Raw genomic sequence first — 26,099 nt, 5'->3', positions numbered from 1 at the left:
TGCAAAGGCCTTTGCCCTTTCCTTGGACAACACCAGTGTAGTGGAGAGGAAGAACATGCTACATGGGCAACAGCTTGTTCTTCATAGTTCTGCCCAGGCTAGTGACCAACCCCCACTTCTTTACCTTCTATCCCAATTTCCCATTCTGGAGAGGACACTTCAGCACTGTGATGGAAATAACATGGATGATGGCAGTTACCAGTGATAAGTAGAGCTTAATTGGTGTAGAGTAGGATGGTAGGGGCCACTGTCGACAGTGGGAGGAGTCTTCTAACTCCATTGGACAGCAACATACCTGCTCCAAGCTGAGCAGCCCTCAGACAGTTAGATGCTATCTTGCCATGGTTCATCTGCTTTATTAGGTGCATGGAATAACTTAGTGAGCCATAACACAATGCACAAAAACAAAATTAAGAGTAATGTTAAATACAGACCTACTATCATTTGTATTGGGACTTGGAATGTCAGGACAGTGACAACCTGCTTAATGTGGCAGATGTAAGGAAAACTGCAATTATCAACAATGAGTTGCTGCGGCTAAACATCAACATAGCTGCTTTACAGGAGACTAGACTTACTGAGTATGGCTCCATTTGCAAAAGAGATTATACATTCTACTGGTATGGCAAACCCAAAGAGACATCCAGAGAGTATGGAGTAGGCTTTGCAGTGAAGAATTCACTGCTGAATATGACTGCACCAGACAGTACTGGCACTGACAGAATTGCAACTCTATGCCTCAATGCCAAGAATGGCACAGTGAATCTCATCAGTGCATATGCTCCAACACTCTACTCACTACTATACATCAAGAACGAGTTCTATGACCAACTCCAAGAGAAACTACATAAAGTTCCAGCAAGTGAAAATTTCATCCCGACTGGTGACTTTAGAGAAAGAACAGGAGCTGATAACACATCCTGGCCCAGGAGCTTAGGACCTTTTTGTGTCAGGAGCATAAATGAAAATGGACGACTTTTGGAGATATGTTCTATTAATGACCTGAGCATTACAAACACCTTCCAAACAAAACCCCAACACAAGATGTCATGGACCCAAGATAAAAAAAAAAAAAATGGCACCAGTTAAATCTCATAATAACCAAAAGATACCTGCAATGTGTGTTAAATACATGTTCCTACCACAGTGCAGACTACGATAAAGATCATTCACTGGTGTGCTGCAAAATCAAGCTGGAGCCCAAAAAATCCCACCATGCAAGACCACCTGGAAATCCTTGTTTAGACACCAGCAAAGCGAAGGATCCCACAGCATAAGCAGCACTGATCAGCAGTCTTGAAGTAGAGCTACAGACAAATCCCCCTCAGGCAAGTACAGAAGAATGCTGGAAATGCCTCAGAGAACAGATTTATGAGGCAGCCAGGTCTACACTTGGGAGGAAAAAAGGAAAGACAGAAGACCGATTTGAAAAAAATGAAACTATCATGAATCTTGTAATGGACAAGAAGCGAGATCCATGCCTAAAATACCAACAGGAACCAAACTGGCCAAACCTACATGCTCTGAGAACAGCACAAAGGTGAAAAATCCAGTTAGCAGCAGACACTATTAACCACTTCACTCCGGACTTAAATCTCACGGGCAGCAGCCAATGCCAGCCGTACGACGTGTCGTAATAATACTCTCATCACAAAATATAGTCACCGCCTATATAGATCGTTCTCTCTTTCACCCGCGAATTTTGAAAACCACAGAGAATGGGATTCAAGGCACATTTGGGAGAATGTAAAAACACAGGGGCGACTACAATAAATATAATCAAGACGCCGATATGGCAGCGTCGCGAATCCACTTGCTCCTCATGACGCCTCCGTAGGCGGCACCGTATGGAAGGGGTTAATGTCAAAGGTGTTTATGATATCAAACAAGCCATAGGATCTACACCAGTGGTTTTCAACCTTTTCTGGCTTGAGGCACCCTTGCCAAGCCTTTCAGAAGTCCCCGGCACCCTTATTAGAAAATCTAAATTCTAGTTTGTCAGTATTTTGTTGATTCAACATCAGTGTAAAAAAATTTTGTCCCTGGATAATGCGAAAACATTCATCTTTACAGATGCTGCTTTAATGAACAAAAATGGATGACAGAGAGAGTCGATAATACAAAAATTATTTTTGCCCTGAATTTTGGCAGCACCCTCAGTTGATCTCACGGCATTCTTTGGTGCCGTGGCACACCAGTTGGGAACCATTGCTTAACACAAAAGAAGACTGTCCCCCTCAAATAAAAACCTGGGGACGTCATCACAGATGGAAACAAGCAGATGGAATGTTGGGTCGAGCACTATGTAGACCTCTATGGCAACGAAAGCGCCATGAATGATACTACCATCTATGCCCTTGAAGAACTATCCATCATGACAAAGCTCAACAACACACCATCAATTGAAGAACTAAACAAATCCATTGACAACATACTGTAAGAGGCCGGTAGATAGAGGTAGACATTTAAGTAGATAGAGGGGTAGGTGAAAAGATATGCAAATTTTATGACCTGGATGTTAGGAAACAATGGCCGATAGGAACTGCAGAGTTGCATATTCTCACTTGTCATCTGGTGTTTTGTAAACAGAGGTTAGGATATCGATAGAAGTGATGATATGACGATTTGTAAACAAATAAGCCATGTTCCGCTTGCGACAGATTCCTTGCGTAACCAGTATTGATTGAGACAGTATAACATTCTTTCTGATTGGAGAAAAGGGTGGAGGAGGAGTGAAATTATTGGTGGATGGAGGTAAAGTCAAGCCCTTAAAGGGTGGCACTTATTTGAGATGTTCAAAGTTATTGGATAAATTAAATTGTGATGTCGGAGCAGACTTGGCTTGGTGGGATGTACAAGGATTCCAAGCAGGAGTCCCTTGGTGTAGACTGAACAACCAAATGTAATTACTCAGAAGAAGATAAGAAAACTATTTCTCCATTTAATTCACCCCATCAAGAAACTTTAATAACTCGTGACCGAAGCTTTGATAGAAACATACTTAAGGGGGTACGCGACACCTGGAGGTCATTTTCTAAAATATTTAGAGTAAAGAGCTGAAACTTCTCAGGTAAATAGGTATCCATATTGCCTACATTTTAGGTGAAGCAGAATGATGTATGTACACATGTACACATGTACGTATACCAGTAGCGACATTTAAAAGTGCACAGCACCATAATACGTGAACCAATTTGCTTTATATTTTGGCTATGATTAGTCAGTAGGCACACCTAGGGCCGGTCATTGAGTAATTGAACAATTTCCTTTATACTTTTGCATACAGGCATTTCAATTTTAATGTCTGGCAAAAATCGTGAAAAATACAATTTTTTTGCTCGTTTCCATTATTACTCCGAACTCTTTCATCCTATTCAAAATATTCGAACGATCGGCCCTAGCAGTTACTAAAAGTAATATTCCCTGTAAGTTTCATCTAAATCTGATGTATATTAGATTTTTTATGATTAAAAAAAAAGTAGAAAAATATCGAACGGAGATATGGCAACTTGAAATATGAATATATCTGTAACTTGCTTATAGTTTCACCAATTTGACTGATTTTTTCATGGCTTAATTCTTATTATATAATAAGTACAGTAAAAATTATCAACATATTTTAATTATAAGTACTTTAAATACTGAAAAACTAAAGTATAAGTATGTCACAGTAGTGACGACGCACAAACGACAACATCATATAATTTGCTTTTTTGCACCTTTGGCGGTTTCTTCATATGAAACCTCTCTGCTGGGGGTCTTCAGGGTATCTAAATCATTGGAAAGAGGTTTATTTTCCAGCAGTGGGCACCTTCTCTTTCCTCATCAGATTCCCCTCGCCAATCTATGTTAGTAGGGCACCCCCTCCAGCATCATATGATGTCCCTTCTTTTTTCTTCTTCCTGTATAGCCTTGATCTTTTTCCTCTTGCTTTCTTCTTTGGATTTAATCTTCCTCTTTGAATTGTTTAGTCTAATGTTGTCCTTTACCTCTGTCACCGTCACAGAGGTGCAGGTGAGGGCGGTGGTGGAGTGAGAGGTGGTGAGATCTTTAGTCGTCTTTGACTGCTTGCCATCTTTAACTGCTGTTTTTTGTCATTGTGATGTTCTTTTGTTCTTTTTGCTACCCATGATGACTGTACTAAAGAGTAATATGTACTAGCTAAAGTAATAGATTGCAATGAGAGCTCATGAGACATGCGTACTTCCCTTTTCAGAGCTAGCCGGGAACTAACGCTTAGTTTCGCACAAAGTTGGCAAAATATTCTCCCTCCACCTTCCTCCCTTCCCCTCCACAATCGTATTGGCCGTTGATACACTGGGCGAGTGTAAATTCAATCAAATTTCAACGTTATTCGCTGCGCCTGAAGGTCCTAAGTGGCACGCCTCCCTCTAGTGTGGGTTGCGCCTTTAAATCTGTCCCTTTAAACTTCACCCAGGACCTTTAAATTGCGCGCGGCTGGAAAATTATTTGTCGGGATTTATTTCTAAGTGGTATACGAACATTTTGAACACAGTTTTGAAAAATGCCATATCTTGACCAAATTCACCCCCCCAGGTGTCTCGTACCCCTTAAGAGAAGGAAGAGACATGGGGCCTACAGATGAATAACATAAGTGACTAATTGTTAGCGGCAGTGGAGCTAACAATACCATCAGGCAAAGCATCAGGCCTAAATGAAATCCCGGCCAAAGTGATCAAAACTACAAAAGGACCACTTCTCAAACATCTGTATGATCTCTGCAAATTCTGGCAAGAAGGAAAAGCCCCTCAAGACATGCATGACTGCACCATTGTAACCCTCTACAAAAACAAGGGAGACAGAAGTGACTGTAATAATTACTGATGGATATTGTTGTTGCCTGTCATGGGTAAAGTGTTTGCATGAGTAATGCTGAACAGACTGCAGAAGATCGCAGACAGGGTTTACCCAGAATTTCAGAGAGGTTCTATGCAAATGCTCAACCTGACATGATATTCTCTTTAAGACAGTTGCAAGATAAGTGCAGGGAACAAAAGGCAGCCATTGAACATAGCCTCCATAGACTTTCCCAAGGCATTGAATCTTGTGAGCTGGAATGATCTTTTCAAGGTTTTAGAAAGAATTGGATGTCCACCAAATCTCCTATCTGTGATTAAACCCTTTCACAAATTGAGAGGATTAGGAGAGGAACAGAAGGAGTAATTGGTGAGGAACAGTGTGGATTTAGGACAGGTAGAGGTTGTGTAGATCAGATCTTTGTGGTAAGACAAATATGTGAGAAAGCTATAGGAAATGGGAAGGATGTTTTTTGGGCTTTTATGGATCTGGAAAAGGCTCATGATAGGGTAGACAGAAAGGCACTGTGGGAGGTTATGCAGATTTATGGGATAGGAGGAAAGCTTCTGGGAGCTGTCAAGAGTTTTTATGAGAGTAGTAGAGCTTGTGTCAGGATTAGAAATGGAGAGAACGAGTGGTTTGAAGTAAAGGTGGGACTTCGTCAAGGATGCGTTATGTCGCCCTGGCTGTTCAACTTATACATGGATGGGGTGGTGCGAGAGGTGAATGCTAGGGTAGTGGGTCAGGGATTGGAGATGGTTAAAGAAAATGGAGAAAAGTGGGAGGTGAGCCAGCTGTTGTTTGCGGACGACACTGCGCTTGTGGCAGGGTCAGAGGAGGGATTGAGGAAGCTGGTGGCAGAGTTTGGGAGAGTATGTGATAGAAGAAAGCTAAAGATAAATGTAGGTAAAAGTAAGGTGATGAGATGTACAAGGGGTGAAAGTGGCAGCAGACTGGAAGTGAACAATAAGGGAGAGCGACTGGAGGAAGTGGATAGTTTTAGATACTTGGGTGCAAGTGTAGCAGGAAAAGGTGGAGTGAAGGTGGAGGTAGAATGTAGATTGAGAGAAGCGAGTAAATGCCTTGGTGGATTAAAGAGTGTAATGAGGAATAGACATTTGGGAATGGATGCGAAGAGGAGACTGTATGAAGGAGTGATTATGCCAACAGCACTGTATGGGGCAGAAACGTGGAACATAAGAGAAGAAGAGAGAAGGAGTTTGAATGTGTTTGAGATGAGGTGTCTGAGAAGTATGGTGGGGGTTACTAGGCTGGATAGAGTGAGAAATGAGGAGGTGAGGAGGAGAACAGGGGTGAAAAAGGATTTGGGAGATAGGGTTGATGAAAGAATATTAGGATGGTTTGGACACATGGAAAGAATGAGTGAAGAAAGACTAGTAAAAGAGGTATGGAAGGCAGATGTGGAGGGAGTGAACATGAGGGGACGTCCTAGGATGAGGTGGATGGATGGGGTGAAGGGGGCTTTGGGGAAGAGGGGAATGTCTGTTGAGGAAGGAAGGGAGAGGACGGAAGACAGAGGTGAGTGGAGAATGGTTGTATATGGATGATGTTGTGATTGCATGAGGAGGAATGGGCAGGGGGGTGGGGTAGTATGTGTGAGTAAATTTTGACGCAGCCCGAAGGGATTTCTCCCCGTCCTCTCCTTATATGCAAGGGGGGACGGAGCAGGGGGGTCGCCGATTAAATGAAGCGGCCTTGCTGTGTATGTGCTGTGGATGTGCTGTGTCTTGCGACACTGCTTCTGACCCAGGGCGGTGGGCAGGGTGCAGGGATGACCCATCATCCAGGAGGTGCTCAGATGAGAGGGAGGGTGGGAGGGGTGTGGAGTGTATGTAGGGATGAAATGGGTGGGAGTGTTTTTATGCCTTTCCCTTTTTGGCTACCTCCCTTGTAAGGGGGAAAAAGCCTTGGTATATGTATGTACAAAGACATGAAAGGGGTTGTGCAGTTTGACGGCTCATCCTCAACACCTTTTGAAATTAACCCCTTCCATACGGTGCCGCACACGTAGGCGTCATGGGGAGCGAGTGTATTCGAGAGGCTGCCATATCGGCGTCTTGATTATATTTATTGTAGTCGCCCCTCCATAATGACATTCTTTCTAATTCTTTTGTAATCGCATTTTCTATGGTTATCAAAATTCACGGGTGAAGAGAGAACGATCGATATAAGCGGTGACTATATTTTATGATGCGAGTATTATTACGACACGTCGTACGGCTGGCATTGGCTGCTGCCACCGAGATCTAAGTCCATGACGCCTACGTGTGCGGCACCGTATGGAAGGGGTTAAATGTGGAATTGAGCAAAGGTGTGTACTAGCCCCAAGCCTCTTTGGCATCTACTTTGCTGTCATGCTAAAACATGCATTTGGTGGCTGCAGGGAAGGTATATACCTCCACACAAGATCAGACGACAAACTGTACAACTTAGACAGGCTCAGAATAAAGATTTAAGGGAGACTTGCTCTTTGCTGATGATGCAGTATTAGTAACTCATTCCAAACAAGACCTACAGACTCTTCTGAACAAATTCTCCAAAGCATGTGGTGACTTCAAGCTTACCATCAGCCTGAAGAAGACAAACTTTATGGGTATCAATAAACAACACTCACCAAACATCCACATCTACAACTACCAGCTAGAAGCAGTAAATGAATTAACTTATCTTGGTTCAGTGGTAACAAACGACCTCTCCTTAAACACCGAGATCAAAAGAAGAATTGGTCGCACACTTGGCAACTTTCGCAAAACTCACCAAGAGTGTGTGGGAAAACACCAAGCTCAATCTCACTACCAAGGCTTCAGTATACAAAGTGTCCATCATTAGTATGTAACTTTACGGCTGTGAAACCTGAAATCCATATGCAAGACAAAAGCGCCTAAACACATACCTCCTGAGAAATCTATGGAGAACCCTGAAAATTAAGTGGTACGCTGGCTGGGTCATGTCTGCATGATGGAGGATAGGAGGATCCCCAAGGATCTGCTCTATGGAGAACTAAAACAAGGAAGCAGACCAAGAGGGCGACCTCACCTATGATTCAAAGATACCAGCAAAACTGATATGAAAGATATAGGCATCGACATCAACAAGTGGGAGGAACTGGCAGAAGACTGATCAAGATGGAGGCAAGAGCTAAAAAACAAGCTCAAGGCTGGTAAAGAAGTCCTTTAAAGAGCAGCAGAAAAGCAGTGCATTAGAAAAAAAAGACTACTGCCAGCACTGCCCCTCCACTCAAGACCACCTACAAATGTTCTCTGTGCAACAAAGACTACCATTCCCTTATCTGTCTTTATAGCTACAGTAGACAGTGCTCCCCCTCCAATTAACACCCCTTCCAACTTATCCCACTACACAGTGCTTATCTATGGTCAACCATGACCGAAAGATGCTGATGATAATGATGACACATATATACATACCAATGGCTTTTTCCCTCTTACATGGGAGGTAGCCAAAATCAAAGGGAAGAATCCACTTCCACCCATTTCATCCCTACCTACTCTCCCATTCACCACCCTCTTTTCTTGGCTTCTCCTAGATGATGGGTCATCCCTGTATCTCACCCACTGCCCTGGGTCACAAGTAATGTAGCTAGACATAGCACATCCACAGCAAGGCTGCTTTTAATTGGTGACCCCCCCTCTCCATGCCCTCATGCAGAAACAGAGAAGATGGGGAGAAATCCCATTAGGCTTCATCAAAATATCATTTACACATACTCCCCCACCCACTCCCTTCCATGCATCACAGCATCATCTATACACAACCATTCTCCACTCACCTCCATCTTCTGTCTTCTCCCTTCCTTCTTCAATAGACATTCCCCTCTTACCTCATCCATCCATCTCATCCTAGGTTGATCCCTCATGTTCACTCCTTCCACCTCTGCCTTCCACACCTCTTTTACTTATCTTTCCTCACTCATTCTTTCCATATGACCAAACCATTCCAATACTCTTTCACCCACCCTATCTCCCAACTCCTTTTCCACCCCTGCTCTCCTCCTCATTTCTCACTCTATCCAGCCTAGTAACCCCTATCATACTTCTAGGGCATTTCATCTCATACACATTTAAACTCTTCCTCTCTTACATTCCGTGTTTCTGCCCCATACAGTGCTGTCGGCACAATCACTCCTACAAACAATGTCCTCTTATCATCCATTCTTAAATGCCTATTTCTCATTACACTTTTTAATCCCACAAGGAATTTACTTGCTTCCGTCAATCTACATTCTACCTCCACCTCCATTCCTCCCTTTTCTGCCACATTCGTACCCATGTATCTAAAGCTATCTACTTCCTCCTGTCTCTCCATTAATACTGATTTCCAATTTGTTGCAATCCTCTCCCATTGTGTCTCATCACCTTATTTTTACCCGCATTTATCTTTAACTTCCTTTCACACACCTTCCCAAACTCCATCACTAGCTTCCTTAATCCCTCCTCTGATCCTGTTACAAGCACAGTGTCATCAGCAAATAACAACTGGCTTATCTCCCATTTTCTTTAACCATGTCCAATCCCCTGCGCATTACCCTTGCATTTATCTCTCACACCACCCTATCCATGTACAAATTGAACAGCTAAGGTGACATAACACATCCCTGGTGAAGTCCCACCTTTAATTCAAACCACTCACTCTCTCCATTTCTAATTCTAAAAAAGGCTCCACTACCCTTACAAAAACTCTTGACTGCTCTCAACGGCTTTCCTCCTATCCCATATCCCACACTGCCTTCCTGTCTACCCTATCATAAGCCTTTTCTAAATCCATAAAGGCCCAAAAAACATTTGTACCTTTTCCTAAAGCTTTCTCATGTACCTGCCTTACCAAAAAAAAACCTGATCCACGCAACCCCTACCTGTCCTAAACCCACAATATTCCCCTCTTAATCCTCTCAATTAAAACTCTCACATAAGCCTTCCCAACTACACTCAACAAACTGATCCCTCTGAAACTACTACACTCACACTTGTCCCCTTTACCCTTGTAAAGTGAAACTATGCAGCCACTCCAGTCACCTGGCACTCTTTTAGACAAACAATAAACATCACCGGCCAATCTACCATCACTGTAGTTCCCTTTTTTAGACACTCCTCAAGACACCCATCTAACCCAGGTGCTTTACCTGCTCTTATCATTTTAATAACTGCTTTCACCTCATCTTTCTTTATTTCTTCTTCATTTTCCTCCTTCATTACTGTCATTTTCTCAGCACTTCCCACTCCAACTACCTTTTTCTCCCCTTCCTCCTTCACATTCAGCAACTCCCTAAAATTCTTTGTCCATTTTCCTCTTACTGCCATATGTACATGTATATACATACATACATACAACAAAGGGTTTTTCCCCCTTACAAGGGAGGTAGCTACATACATACATGTAAATATACATACATATACAAATATATATATACATGTAAATATAAGTATATATTTACAAAATTTGGATTCACACAGGGAAGATCATGTACCACTAATTTGATTTGTTTCTATTCAAGATTGATAGATATATTGCAAAAAAGGGATGGCTGGGCAAACTGTGCCTTCCTGGACTTAAAAAACACATTTGATAAGGTACCACACAGAAAATTGCAATATAAACTGGAAACAATAGGAGGAATACATGGAAAACTATTGAATTGGATAGAGGATTTCCTACATGGAAGAAAAATGAGAGTAGTGCTCTGAGACAAATATTCAAAATGGGAAGAAATGAGTAGTGGCGTCCCACATGGGTCAGTACTACTCTGATAATGTTTGCTATATATGTGAATGACATGGACGAAAGTACTGAATGTTACATGAACTTTGCAGATGTCGCAAAGTTATTAAAGAGAATAAACTCTGAAATATTGTGACTCATTACAGAGTGATCTGAACAGAGTGGAGCAAGAGATGAGAAGTAGAATTCAATATAAAAAAATGCAGTATAATTGAATTTGGGAAAAGCAATAATAGGATATCAAGACAGTATTGGCTGCTTGTTATTGTGGCAAAGTAGCATGCAGTCGATACTTTAGGGTCTATATGGGGCGCCCCTACAGACCAGAGCCACACATCATTTTGTCTTTGATAGAGGAAAACTCTGTTCATAGAGAAATGATGACACTTTTATACTACGACAGTCCCTCCGTTATGCTGTCCCCCAACCCCTTGTTGTTGTCCTGTACAATTTCTCAGAGTATTCTTTTTCTGTGGTGGGGGTCCCTGTGGTGGGGGAAAAGAATACTGCCACCAAGTATTTCCACTTGGATCGTAAGAGGCGAGAAGAAAGGGACGGGGATTGGGAATAGGCATCCTTCTCCTTGTAGCCCCACAGGGGACATTCCTAAAAGTAAAAGCAAAGGCATAAGAGGGTCTGGAAGTTCTCGGACCAGCACCCTAAGGTTTGGGGCTTTTAATGTGCGTGGATGTGGTACAGATGAGAGTAAAAGGGAAGAGATAGGTAGTATGTTTGTGAGAAGATGGATGTGTTGGCTTTGAGTGAAACTAAATTGAAAGGGAAGGGCGATTGTAAGTTTGGGAGTGTAAGTGGGAGGTTATCAGGAGTGAAGAGAGGGTGAGGGAGGGAAGGGGTGGCTATACTAGTAAGTGAAGAGATAGGTAAACATGTAGTGGAGTGGAAGGAGGTTTCCTCAAGGATAATGTGGATGAAGGTGAAACTGGGAAAGGAGATGTGGGTTTTTGTAAGTGCATATGGGCCTGGCAGTGAGAGGAGTGTAGAAGAAAGGGAGGACTTTTGGATAGATTTAAATGAGTGCATAGAGGATTTAGGGAGAAATGTAAATGTAATAGTACTGGGAGACCTTAATGCTAGGGTAGGAAATGGTCCAATTGATGGAGTGGTTGGGAAATGTGGAGTTCCAGGAAAAAATCGTAGTGGAGAGTTGATGGTGGAAATGTGTCTAGAAAGAGAGTTGATGATAGCAAATACAGTGTTTCGGAAGAGAGTCAAGCATAAGTACACATGGGAGAGGGTGATGGAGGGAAGGGTGGTAGATAGAGCTTTAATGGACTATGTAGTGGTAAATAGGATTATTAAAGGAAGAGTTAAGGATGTACATGTGCTAAGGGGAGAGGGTGGGGGAATATCAGATCATTTTTTGGTGGAAGGTAAGTTGAGAGTGGAGGACAGATGGAGAAAGAGGAAAGGGACAAAAGGTAGGGAGGTGCTTAGAGTGAACTCTTTAAATGAAGAGGAAAAGGAGAAGGAGTACAAGAAGAAGCTGAAGGAGGAGTGGGAAGGAATGAAGGATAGAGTAGAGGTGGGTGTGGAGGAGGAATGGGGATGGTTCAAGGAGGGAGTCACAAAGTGTGCAAAGATGGTGTGTGGAACAAGAAGGACAGGAGGAAATAGAAGGAAGGGTAGTGAATGGTGGGATGAGGAAATGAAGAAGGTTGTAGAAGAGAAGAAGCGAGCTTAAACAGATTGGTTACAAAATAGGATGAGGGAGTCATATGAGAGGTACAAAGAAAAGAAAAGAGAAGTAAAGAAAAAGGTAAAGGAGGCAAAGAGGAGAGCAGATGTAAAATGGGGTAAGAGTATGACAGAAAATTTTGAAAGCAATAAAAAGATGTTTTGGAAAGAAATTAAGAGAGGAAGAGGAGGCAAATCAAGTAGAGAAGAAAAGGGAAAAGGTGCAGATAGAGAGATGATAATGGAGGAGAAGGCAGTAAGGGGAAGATGGGCAGAATATTTTAGGGAGTTGCTAAATGTGAAGGAGGATAGGGAGGGAAAGATAGCTGCAGTGGGAAATGCGAAGAAAATGAGAGTGATGAGTGAGGAAAATGGAGGAGAAATAAGAAAGGATGAAGTGAAGGCAGCAGTTAAGATGATGAAAGCAGGTAAGGCACCTGGTCTGGATGGATGCCATGCAGAATGTCTTAAAAAAGGAGGTACAGTGATGGTGGACTGGTTGGTGAGGTTATTTAATGTTTGCTGGAGAGAAGGTAGAGTGCTGGAGGACTGGAGGAGTGCTTGTATAGTTCCACTTTACAAAAGAAAGGGGGACAAGTGTGAATGTAGTAGTTTCAGAGGGATTAGCTTGTTGAGTGTAGTTGGGAAGGCTTATGGGAGGATCTTGATTGAGAGGATTAGGAGAGGAACAGAGGGAGTAATTGGTGAGGAACAGTGTGGATTTAGGACAGGTAGAAGTTGTGTAGATCGGATTTTTGTGGTAAGACAGATATGTGAGAAAGCTATAGGAAAGGGGAAGGATGTTTTTTGATTTACCTCCTCTTCCTCTTTTAATGTACCCGTCTGGGATATTGGCTGCTTGTTATTGTGGCAAAGTAGTATGCAGTTGATACTTTAGGGTCTATATGGGGCGCCCCTACAGACCAGAGCCACACATCATTTTGTCTATGGTAGAGGAAAACTCTGTTCATAGAGAAATGATGACACTTTTATACAACGACTGTCCCTCCGTTATGCTGTCCCCCAACCCCTTGTTGCTGTCCTGTACAATTTCTCTGAGTATTCTTTTTCTGTGGTGGGGGAATTCCCTGTGGTGGGGGAAAAGAATACTGCCACCAAGTATTCCCACTTGGATCGTAGGAGGCGAGAAGAAAGGGACGGGGAGTGGGACTAGGCATCCTTCTCCTTGTAGCCCCACAGGGGACATTCCTAAACAAAAAAAGAGAAGGCATAAGAGGGTCTGGGAGTTTTCGGAACAGCACCCTAAGGTTTGGGTCTTTTAATGTGCGTGGATGTGGTACAGATGAGAGTAAAAGGGAAGAGATAGGTAGTATGTTTATGAGAAGATGGATGTGTTGGCTTTGAGTGAAACTAAATTGAAAGGGAAGGGTGAGTGTAAGTTTGGGAGTGTAAGTGGGAGGTTATCAGGTGTGAAGAGAGGGTGAGGGAGGGAAGGGGTGGCTATTCTAGTAAGTGAAGAGATAGGTAAACGGGTAGTGGAGTGGAAGGAGGTTTCCTCAAGGATAATGTGGATGAAGGTGAAACTGGGAAAGGAGATGTGGGTTTTTGTAAGTGCATATGGGCCTGGCAGTGAGAAGAGTGTAGAAGAAAGGGAGGCCTTTTGGATAGATTTAAATGAGTGCATAGAGGATTTAGGAAGAAATGTCAATGTAATAGTACTGGGAGACCTTAATGCTAGGGTAGGAAATGGTCCAATCGATGGAGTGGTTGGGAAATGTGGAGTTCCAGGAAAGAATCATAGTGGAGAGTTGATGGTGGAAATGTGTCTAGAAAGAGAGTTGATGATAGCAAATACAGTGTTTCGGAAGAAAGTCAAGCATAAGTACACATGGGAGAGGGTGGTGGAGGGAAGGATGGTAGATAGAGCGTTGATGGATTATGTAGTGGTAAATAGGATTATGATAGGAAGAGTTAAGGATGTACATGTGCTAAGGGGAGATGGTGGGGGAATATCAGATCATTTTTTGTTGGACGGTAAGTTGAGAGTGGAGGATAGATGGAGAAAGAGGAAAGGGACAAAAGGTAGGGAGGTTCTTAGAGTGAACTCTTTGAATGAAAAGGAAAAGGAGAAGGAGTACGGAAAGAAGCTGAAGGAGGACTGGGAGGGAGTAAAGGTGGGTGTGGAGGAGGAATGGGGATGGTTCAAGGAGGGAGTCATAAAGTGTGCAAGGATGGTGTGTGGAACAAGAAGGACAGGGGGAAATAGAAGAAAGGGTAGTGAATGGTGGGATGAGGAAACAAAGGTTGTAGAAGAGGAGAAGCGAGCTTTCACAGACGAGGGAGCCATATGAGAGGTACAAAGAAAAGAAAAGAGAAGTAAAGCAAAAGGTAAAGGAGGCAAAGAGGAGAGCAGATGTGAAGTGGGGTAAGAGTATGAGAGAAAATTTTGAAAGTAATAAAAAGATGTTTTGGAAAGAAATTAAAAGAGGAAGAGGAGGGAATCAAGTAGAGAAGAAAAGGTAAAAGGTGCAGATGGAGAGATGATAATGGAAGAGAAGGCAGTAAGGGGAAGATGGGCAGAGTATTTTAGGGAGTTGCTAAATGTGAAGGAGGATAGGGAGGGAAAGATAGCTGCAGTGGGAAATGCGAAGAAAATTAGTGATGAGTGAGGATAATGGAGGAGAAATAAGGAAGGATGAGATGCAGGCAGTTGTTAAGATGATGAAAGCAGGTAAGGCACCTGGTCTGGATGGATGCCATGCAGAATGTCTGAAAAAGGGAGGTACAGTGATGGTGGACTGGCTGGTGAGGTTATTTAATGTTTGCTGGAGAGAGGGTAGAGTGCTGGAGGACTGGAGGAGTGCCTGTATAGTTCCTCTTTACAAGGGAAAAGGGGACAAGTGTGAATGTAGTAGTTTCAGAGGGATTAGCTTGTTAAGTGTAGTTGGGAAGGCTTATGGGAGAATCTTGATTGAGATGATTAGGAGAGGAACCGAGGGAGTAATTGGTGAGGAACAGTGTGGATTTAGGACAGGTAGAGGTTGTGTAGATCAGATCTTTGTGGTAAGACAGATATGTGAGAAAACTATAGGAAAGGGGAAGGATGTTTTTTGGGCTTTTATGGATCTGGAAAATGCTTATGATAGGGTAGACAGAAAGGCACTGTGGGAGGTTATGCAGATATACGGGATAGGAGGAAAGCTTCTGGAAGCTGTCAAGAGTTTTTATGAGAGTATGTAGAGCCTTTCGTAAGTGGAGGTACCACTGTATATATATATATATATATATATATATATATATATATATATATATATATATATACACCCCATCTGGGGTATTGGCTGCATGCTACTGTGGGGATAAAGGCTGCCAAGTAGCATGCAGCTGATACTTTAAGGTCTATATAGGGTGCCCCTAAGAACCAGAGCCACACATCATTTGGCTGTGGCAGAGGAAATCTCTATTCATAGGGAAATGATGTCCTGTACCCTTTCTCTGAATATTCATTTTCTCATTTCTCTAAACCCTGTAGTGGTGGAAAAGAATACTGTCATCAAGTATTTACACTTGATTTGTATAAGGCGACAAAAACAGGATGGTGATAAGACTAGGCATCCTTCTCCTTGTAGCCCCAGAGGGGACATTCCTAAAAAATGTAAAGGCATAAGAGGGTCTAGGGGTTCTCCAACCAGCACCCTAAGGTATGGGTCTTTTAATGTGTGTGGATGTGTTACAGATGAGAATAACAGGGAAGCGATAGGTATGTTTGTGAGAAGAAAGATGGATGAGTTGGCATTGAGTGAAACAAAGTTGAAAGGTTTGGGTGGGTTTGAGTTTGGGAGTGTAGTTGGGAGAATCTCAAGAGTGATGAGAGGATGAGGGAGAGAAGGGGTGGCTATACTAGTAAATGAAGAGATAGGTGTGTAGTGAGGTGGAAGGAGGTTTTTGCAAGGTTAATGTGGATGAAGGTGAAACTGGGATGGGAGATGTGGGTTTTTGCAAATGCATATGGGCCTGGTAGTGAGAAGAGCGTAGAGGAAAGGGTGCTTTTTGGATAGATTTAAATAAGTGCATAGAAGGTTTAGGGAGATATGTCAATGTATTGGGAGACCTTAATGCTTGGGTAGGAAATGAACCAATAGACAGAGTGGTTGGGAAGTGTGGAGTTCCAGGAAAAAAATCATCATGGAGAGATGGTGCAGCTGTGTCTAAAGAGTTGATAGTAGCAAATACAGTGTTTAGTAAGAAAGTGAAGCATAAGTACACATGGGAGAGGGTGGTGGATGGAAGGGTGGCAGACAGAGCCTTAATGGACTATATAGTGGTAACAAGAATAGTAGGAAGAGTTAAGGATGTACATGTTATAAGGGGAGAGAGTGGGGGAATGTTAGATCATTTTTTGGAAGGTAAGTTGAGAGTGGAGGATAGATGGAGAAAGAGGAAAAGGACAGAAGATAGGGAGGTGCTTAAAATTAACTTCTTAAATGAGAAAGAAAAGGAGAAGTATTGTACAAGAAGCTGAGAGAGGAGTGGGAGAGAAAGATAGAGTAGAACTAAGAGTGGAAGAGGAATGGGGATGTTTCAAGGAGGGAATAACAAGGTGTGCAAAGATGGTGTGTGGAACAGGGAGGACAGGAGGAAATAGAAGAATGGGTAGTGAGTGGTGGGATGAGGAAGCAAAGAAGGTTGTAGAAGAAAAGTGAGCATTCACATATTGGTTACAAAATAGGACAAGAGAATCATATGAAAGGTACAAATAAAAGAGAAGTAAAGCATAAGATAAAGGAGGCAAAGAGGAGAGCAGATGTGAAATGGGCTAAGAGTATGACAAAATTTTGAAAGTAATGAAAGGTAGAAAGTGCAGATGGAGAGATGATAATGGAAGAGATGGCAGTAAAATGAAGATGGGCAGAGTATTTAAGGGAGTTGCTAATTGTGACGGGGATGGGGTGGTGTGAGAGGTGAATGCAAGAGTAGTGGATCAGGGACTGGAGATGGTTAAAGAAAATGGAGAAAAGTGGGAGATAATCCATTTGTTGTTTGCTGATGACATTGCACTTGTAGTAGGATCAGAGGAGGGATTGAGGATGTTAGTAACAGAATTTGGGAAGGTGTGCAAAAGAAGGAAATTGAAGATAAATGTGGGTAAAAGTAAGGTGATGAGATGTTTAAGAGGAGAAAGTGGCAGAAGACTGGAAGTGAGTATTAAGAAAGAGAGACTAGAGGAAGTGGATAGTTTTAGATACTTGGGTGCAAATGTGGCAGGAAAGGGAGGAGTCGAGGTAGAATGTAGATTGTGAAAAGCCAGTAAATGCCTTGGTGGATTGAGAAATGTAATGAGAAATAGACATTTGGGAATGGATGCTAAGAGGAATTATATGAAGGAGTGATTGTGCCAACAGCACTGTATGGGGCAGAAACATGGAATATATGAGAGGAAGAGAGGAGGAAATGAATGTGTTTGAGATGAGGTGCCTGAGAAGTATGATAGGGGCTACTAGGATAGAGTGAGAAGTGAAGAAGTGAGGAGGAGAACAGGAGTGGAAGGGAATTGGAAGGTAGGGTTGATGAAAGAGCATTGGGATGGTTTGGAAACATGGAAAGAGTGAGTGAAGAAAAATTAGTAGAAGAGGTGTGGAAGGCAGAGGTGAAAGGAGTGAACATGAGGGGGCAACCAAGGATGAGATGGATGGATGGGGTAAAAGGGGCATTGGGAAAGAGGGGAATGTCTGTCGAGGAAGGACAGAAGACAGATGATAGGGGTGAATGGAGAATGGTTGTGTATGGATGATGCTGTGATGCATGAAAGAGAATGGGTGGGGGATGGGGGTGGGGAAGTGTGAAAAATTAATTGATGCAGCATAAAGGGATTTCTCCCCATCTCCATTTCTGCATGAGGGAACAGAGTGGGGAGGTCGCCCATTTAATGAAGTGGCTCTCCTCTGGATGTGATGTGTCTTGCGACACTACTCCTGACCCAGCGCTGTGGGCAAGATGCAGGGACGACCCGTCATTCAGGAGGAGCCAAGATAAAGAGGGAGGGAGGGGATGGATGGGAGTGAAGTACATGGGAATGGAATGGGTGGTAGTGAATTTTATGCCTTTGTTTTTTGGCTACCTCCTTTGTAGGGAGGAAAAGCCTTTGGTATATATATTGTATGTATATGCATATATATATATATATATATTGAGATGTAACAAATTGAGAAAGGTGGAAAGTGAAAGCCACGGGTCTGGATCTGATTACTAAATTTTATTCCTGACTGTTTTCACTGTTAGCTTCTGAAGAAGCTAAGAGCGAAATCAGTAAGGAATGAAACTCAAGAATCAGTTCCAGATCTGTGGCTTTCCCTTTCCACCTTTCCCATGTATATATATATGTATATGTATATATATGTATATATATATGTATATGTATATATATATGTACATATTTTCTAAATAGAAATGTAGTAGCACATTTGTAAATAACACACAGGAACCCACAGTCGGAGAAAGAATAAACTTCGAATAAAGAATAATCCTATATTTCGGCTATCAACTGTAGCCCTCTTCAGGAAAGAGGGCTACAGTTGATAGCCGAAATATAGGATTATTCTTTATTCGAAGTTTATTCTTTCTCCGACTGTGGGTTCCTGTGTGTTATATATATATATATATATATATATATATATATATATATATATATATACACACACAGTAAAAGCCCTTGTATTTGGCCTTCTAGCATATGGCATCTTCAAATAACCACCCTATTTTTCATGAAAAATTTGTAATGTAGACTTCATGTGTTTAAAGTTCCTGAATGGGGTTGTAGTTGTTCCCACCTCCACCTGGGCTTCTCACTCCCATTCACTTTTCCCACCACGGGTTGGCCACCTCCGTGCACATGTTAGCCAACTTTATTTCATCATGCCGAAGGTTGAGAAGAGGAAACGTGTGGTGCTTTCACTTAAGCAAAAAGGTGGGCATATGCAGAAGATTGGAGAAAGGGAAAATTGAAAAATACTAATGGAAGAATACAGCATTGGGTCATCTACCATTTACAATATCAAGGGCCAATCCAAGAAGATAAGGAGGTTTATAAAATTGAATGACATGCCTAAAGCTACAGAAAATTGCCACAATCTACAACATAAATGTGTGGAAATGCTGGACAAAGTGCTGTACGAGTGGTTTTGTCTTAAAAGGTCTGAAGGTGCAGCTATATCAGGCCCAATGCTACAAGAAAAAGCCAAATATTTTGCTGAAAAGATGTCAATTGGAGAATGTCAGTTCTCAGATGGAGGGCTTCACAGATTCAAGAATCACCATGGAATACATTGTCTTGATGTGTCTGGGAAAACAAACTCTGCTGATTTACCTTCTACAGGGTTTATAGACAGGTACATTAATTAAGCTATGCCTTCATGGTAAAGATTCACATCTCATATCTCAATTTTTCTCTCTCACATACATGGATGTGTAGTACATATTTTAAAAATAAATTTTTTCTACCTTTCTTTTTGTCATAGGTTTGCAAAATTGGTTGCCGAGTACAATGTGAAACCGGAGCAGATCTACAACGCTGATGAGACCAGCCTGTTCTACCTGACATCTACACTAGCCAGAGAAGCAGAGGAAGCTGCAAAAGGATTTAAACAAAGCAAGCATAGAATGACGGTGTTACCATGTGCGAACATGGCAGGGACCCATAAAGTCAAATTGTGTTGTTGGAAAATACAGGAAGTCACATTGTTTTAAAAAATCTAATATACTTGCCAGTGGATTAATGTCCACAAAATAACACATGGATGGACTCAGAAATATTAATGAACTGGTTCAAGTATGTGTTTGTCCCATCAGTGAAAGAAAATTTGAAAAAGAAAGGATTCCCAGAGGAGAGCAAAGTTATTCTCTTATTTGACAAATGTAAAGCACATCCACCAGCTGAGGAACTGAGCATTGGAAAAATTTCTTTTGTGTATTTACCGCCGAGTGTAACGAGTGTTATCCAGCCCATGCATCAAGGAGTGATTCAAAACTTTAAAATGAATGATTGGAAAAGTTTTATGCACAAACTAGTTTATTTTGAGGACGGTAGCATTTCCAAATTCCAACGTGGGTTTAATGTTAAGGATGCTATTTTTATGGCTTTGCTAGCTTGGGAGGATGTAAAACAAAAAATATTAATGTGATGTTGGAGAAAATTATATCTGAAAACAATGGTTGAAGATCCGGAAAGGGATGAGGATTTTGAGGGTTTTCCATTGGCAAGAAAGAAGTCGATGGTGAAAGAATTGAAAGAGATGAGTGATCGTGCTAAACTTTGCATTAATCCCTACCATACGGTGCCGCACACGTAGGCGTCATGAGAAGCAAGTGGATTCGCGATGCTGCCATATCGGCGTCTTGATTATATTTATTGTAGTCACCCCTGCATTTTTACATTCTCCCTAATATGCACTGAATCCCATTCTCTATGGTTTTCAAAATCCACGGGTGAAAGAGAGAACGATCGATATAAGCGGTGACTATATTTTATGATGCGAGTATTATTACGACACGTCGTACGGCTGGCATTGGCTGCTGCCCGCGAGATTTAAGTCCCGGAGTGAAGTGGTTAATGACGAAGCAATACAAGCATGGGTGGATATGGACAGTGACCAAGCACTAACATTCTCACTTTGTGATGATGAAATCATACAATCTGTTCCTGATGAACACCACATGAAAACGACAGAGGCAGACAGTGGAGAAGAGGACGACCCTGAGCTGAGTGTCATAGAAGGATGCAGTGAAGGGTCTGGCAGTGTTTGTGAAATTTGCAGAACAGTGCACATACATGAACACGCATGATGTGATATCACTTCACTGTATTCAAAATGAGTTCTTCTTACAAAGAGGGAAAAGTTCTAAGCAAAGAGACATCAGAGATTTTATAAAAGTTGGTACAAAAAGTTCAGCGAAAGAAAACTCCAGTGTAGAGGTGAACGCATCCTCTTAGCCACCAACACCAAACCCGGCCACTCGCAACTCTGTCGTAACATAATCGGATGATGAATTAGACAACTGGTGATGCTGTGATGATTGTAACTGATGTATGCTGATTGGATTTACTCTATACTGATTGAATTTACAACATATAAATATGTGGATGTGTTATTTATTTATGTGAACTAAGGTTTATCAATTAAGTGAATGAATAATATAAATAAACTTTTTTTTTTTAAGTATCCCTTCCCGTATCCGGCATTTTTCCATATCTGGTATGTCTTTGGTCCCCTTGGTGCCGGATACAAGGGCTTTTACCATATATATTAAACAAAGACCCAAATACAACCATATCAATCTGTGTCTGATAAGCCAGAACATACCTGTCATAAGTCAAAAACAACCTATACATGTTCATTAATGTATATCATGTGAGAGAGAGAAAAAAGCACACTAATGTATACTAAAAATGTTACTTGTAATCACATGTACATGGAACAACTTGACACAAAATAATGAATTGTTAAAAACTATAGAAATGAGCAAACACCCAATTTCAAAGCTGTATCTAACCTGATGAAGTGCTGGTCCTAATACTGGCACAAGGAAGCCCTGATACAGGTATTTCACTAATTGCTCCCGTACTAAGGGGTGTGCAACCTGAAAACATTAAACTTAGAAAATGAAACTGCAATGATAATTCAAAGGATAATTAGAACATCAATTAAAAATGTACCAAACAAGAAAGAAGGATATTATTGATACCTGCACAACAGCATTACAAAATTCAAGTGAGTTGATAAACATCTGTAATTGAGGAATATCTGCCAGATCCTCCTGACCTAAACGATGCCATCCATCAGACTCAATGATGAGAGTACGAGGTAAGGTGGAATAGAGACCACTGAGCCCAGTAGCCAATACCTGCAAAGTGGTAAATAAAAAACAATTAAATTCATACATGAATAGGCAAGATTTGATTATCTGATATGACTAAAAAATAAGCGTAATCTAACAGAATATGAAAAGGAACAACAGAAGCCGATGGACAAAAACATCACTGAACCAGGCAGAGAATACAGTAGAACCTTAGTTTTCAATAACAATCCATTCTAGGAACCTGTCTCATATCAAATTTGGTCAAGGACTGAAATTAGTTTACTGATCTGCAGGATACAGCTTTATCAGAATGATGTTTTTTCACAACACTTTCAATTTTGCCCCATTTTCCATTTTTTCTCCCTATAGGTTGGTAGAACACTGATACACATAGGTCTCTTAATCTAACACTCGCCACCCACGACTTGTGTGGATTGATTCATTTCAAGTTTATGGTGACACAAATTATTTATAAGTGTGACAAAGGTGGTAGACCAAAATTTATATTTTGGATAAAATATTTGGTATGGTAAATTACATTAATAAATTAATAAATAGACAAAAAGTATCTAAAATGTGACCGTGAAATGTAGGGTATGGGGTGAGTCAACAACATACAATAAAAATATCCACAAGTGGAGCTATAATTTTTTTAAGAGACCAGCATTCTCTACAAACATGAGTACCTCATGTCCTAGAGAAAGGGCCTTCTTTTATCTGCAAGTTGCAGAACACTGTCCTCATTGCAACAATGGAAGAGGTATTGTTCTTGGATGTCCATCAGGTTTGGACACTACTAGGAAGTGCTGTACTGTTAGGGGGACTAAGCAGTCATCACAGAATGGTTGTGTTTCCTGGAGCATGAGGTAACAAAGTGTGAAATGTGTGTGGCCAGTCCAGAGACAGGTCAATGCAGTCTCTTAGTGGTATCCTTGCATGTTTGCATGTCCAAGGACAGAAAGCAAGAGGGATTATCTCCCCCATATTGGTAGTGACAACCAAAGCCTCCCACCTGTTATGTTGACTGGGAAGGACTGTTACCCGTATTGTGGATTACATGTTGTGGAATTGAACGGGGTTGGAAGGGGCAGTCTGAGTTGCTGCCTATTTAGCCAGCTTATTGGCCTTCTCATTCCCTGGAATCCCCACATGTGCTGGGACCAAGCTAAATACAACATTATAGCCTCTACTCTGGAGAAGGTACACCCACTCAAAAACTGATAAAACAAGAGAATGAAGGTAAGAATAACTAATATGTTCCATAGCAGAGAGAACACTATGAGAGTTGATAAAAATTGTAAAAATGAAACGGGAAGGGTAAATATGATTCTTCAACCTATGATAATGGCAGATAGCTATACCATAAAAACCCAAAGGAAGGGAATATAACACCATATCTGACCCCCCACATCAGGGTTTGGGCTGTCTGAAAATACTGGGATGGAGTTTGAATGTGTGGAACAGTATCCAAGGAATAGTGTGTAGTACTTGTAATCTGGTAACATATCTTTCTTAGGAATATTAGGGTTACAGACAGTAACATTGGGGAACTGCCAGTAACAAACTCTAGGGAATCCGATAGGGAAATATAGAAATGGAAACTACACTTAATGTCGTCATGGTAGATACTACCCTGAAACCAAAAGGTTTAGGGGAACTTGGGCGAGATGTATGAGTATAAAGTTGTACATGTGAGTCTTGGGGTATTAACTTACAAAAAACTGATTCAGGAAGATTCTAAACTTGATACCAACACCTCAGCAATAAGGACTGGCAACGTAAGTCCAATAGAAGAAATCCTGCATCCACCAGCATGCTTGGTATTGGGGAGGAGTGGAATACATCAACTGCTAAACGAGCACCAGCATGGTGTACTGAGTTCAACGTGTGAAGTTGAGCTTCAGTTGCAGACGAGTTGTTGTTGTTGTCATTCCCTAGACTGTCTGTCCGAGCAGTCCCCGTCTCTCCAAGGAATGCCACAGCCGAAACTCGGTTTTCCCACAAATCCTTTATAGAGTGTATGTTGTGTTGTTTGCATGCATGATTGTGTATAATGCAGTCTTCCATTATGTGTTGTATGGTATGGGGTGAAGTGTTACATCCTGGGTAGCTGTTCACAATGCGGTCATCCAGCCTCTTCTGGTAGCTTAGAAGTGCTGGGTGGTGGCCGCACTGCAGTCTGGCCAGGTGGACTCTGTCCTTTTATGGGAGAGGATTCAGAAGGGTGGATATCAGGGGGTAGATTTCACAACTGTACTCCAACTTTGAAAGTATAATTATTTGTTGTAATAGGAAGAGGGTCTGTCAGTTAGCACCCCAAAAGGTATGGTCTAGAACTCTAAGGAGGGACAACTAGCCTTAATATAATGAAGGTGAGGTACCCAAGTTGGGGGCTGTCAAGTATTTGTCCAAGGAAGCAGGTTTCCTCCATGAAGAGATTCTTTTTTCATATAGATATAGGTCTGGATCAGGATGAACATCATGGAGGCAGCAAAAGTGTATGGCCAAAGTCTTTGAAGCAGAGAAACAAAATCCTGAATTGTGGCCCACTTAGAAATTCAATTGTTTATTGCAGTTTCTTCTTGATCAATGGTATCTGTGGTGCATAGGAGATTGATAAGTCATTGACGTACAAGCTACCACGAACTCCTTCTGGATGCACAATGATGACAGCGTTTATGGCCACAACAAAAAATGTGACACTAAGTATACTTCCTTGTGGCATGCCATCTTCAAGTGAACAAGCTTTAGACAGAGCACTCCCAATTTGCACCCATGAGAAATGAGGAGATAAAAACTGTTGAATAAAAATGGGGAGTTTGTCAAAAAGACTGTACTTGAATAGTTCTTTTTTAGAACGCCATGGCACCAAGCTGTGTTGTATGGTTTTTTCAAACCAAAAAATATAGTCATGCATTTACCTAGTTGTATCTTACAGGAAGGGAACCTATGCTCATGGTGTCCTGCCTTTGTATCTTGCAGTGTCTAGTTTGTTCTTAAATTTGTGTATGGTTTTTGCACACACTATTGTTTTGTCCAATTTGTTTCAAGTGTCCACCATTCTGTGTGGAAAACTGTTTCTTCAGATCTCTTTCATAACTATCCTTTTTGAGTTTCTTTCTGTGTCCTCTTGTGTTTGTCTTGTCCCAATTTACTAAGTCTTCTCTATCAAGTATTTCCATGCCTTTCATGATTCTATAGATGGTCAGTAGGTTGCCTTTGTCTCTTCTTTGTTCCAAAGTCTGTAATTTCAATTTAGCCAGTCTCTCTTCATATGACAAGTTTGAAAGTGCTGGGGCCCTTTTCATGGTTACTCTGTATTCTTTTAATTTTCTTTACATTCTTTTTGGTACTGGGTTATCATAATGGCACAGCATGCTCCAGTCTAGGCCTTATTAGTATGACTAATATTTTTCTAATAATTTCTTTATCCAAATAAGATGCTCTGACAATTGTTTATTTGTTCATTAGAAGACATGTCATTTGAGATAACTATTCCCAGGTTTTTTTCGAATCCCAGTTTCTTTATCTCTTTAGTTCCAATTGTATATTGTCCTGATATTCTTATTTTACTTTTTCCAAACTCCATTATTCTACATTTCTTAATGTTGAACTCCACTTTCCACTTCTGACCCCATTTCCAAACCTTGTTTAGGTCTCTCTGTAGTGATTCAGTCCTTTTTGGTTTTCACTTATCTCCACAATTTAGTATCATCTGCATAGAAGCTCATGTTACATTCCACATCATCACCCATTTTATTCCCATAAATAGCAAACATTATTGGAGCCAATACAGATCCTTGTGGGACTCCACTAATCACCTCCTTCCAACCTGAATACTTTTCTCTAAGTACTACTCTCATTTCTCTGCCATTCAGAAAATATTCCATCCAGTTTAATAGGTTACCTTGTATTCCTATGTTTTCCAAATTTTTTTTTAAATAATTTTTTGTGTAGTACTTTGTTGAAGGCTTTCTTAAGTCTAGGAAAGCACAATGAGCCCATCCATCCCTCTCTTG

At 41.4% G+C, this 26,099-nt stretch overlaps 1 protein-coding gene across 6 annotated transcripts in view; it reads right to left on the bottom strand.

The window, feature by feature from the left end:
- Positions 1-26,099, bottom strand: part of LOC143039359 (FHF complex subunit HOOK-interacting protein 1B-like) — a 367,378-nt gene that overhangs the window by 217,990 nt on the left and 123,289 nt on the right. For all 6 annotated transcript variants that reach the window (XM_076209245.1, XM_076209249.1, XM_076209250.1 and 3 more), the window contains exons 6-7: positions 21,967-22,125; positions 21,775-21,861 (exon numbers count right to left, since the gene is read on the bottom strand). In XM_076209245.1, coding sequence (XP_076065360.1) covers positions 21,775-21,861; positions 21,967-22,125 — 246 coding nt within the window. The remainder of the gene's footprint in view (positions 1-21,774; positions 21,862-21,966; positions 22,126-26,099) is intronic.

Source organism: Oratosquilla oratoria, chromosome 26, assembly GCF_046742065.1.
Source record: "Oratosquilla oratoria isolate Oo_2021 chromosome 26, ASM4674206v1, whole genome shotgun sequence".
NCBI classification, from domain to species: domain Eukaryota; kingdom Metazoa; phylum Arthropoda; class Malacostraca; order Stomatopoda; family Squillidae; genus Oratosquilla; species Oratosquilla oratoria.
The sequence above is the reverse complement of the archived record's forward strand: the minus strand, read 5'-3'. Positions and strand labels throughout refer to the sequence as shown.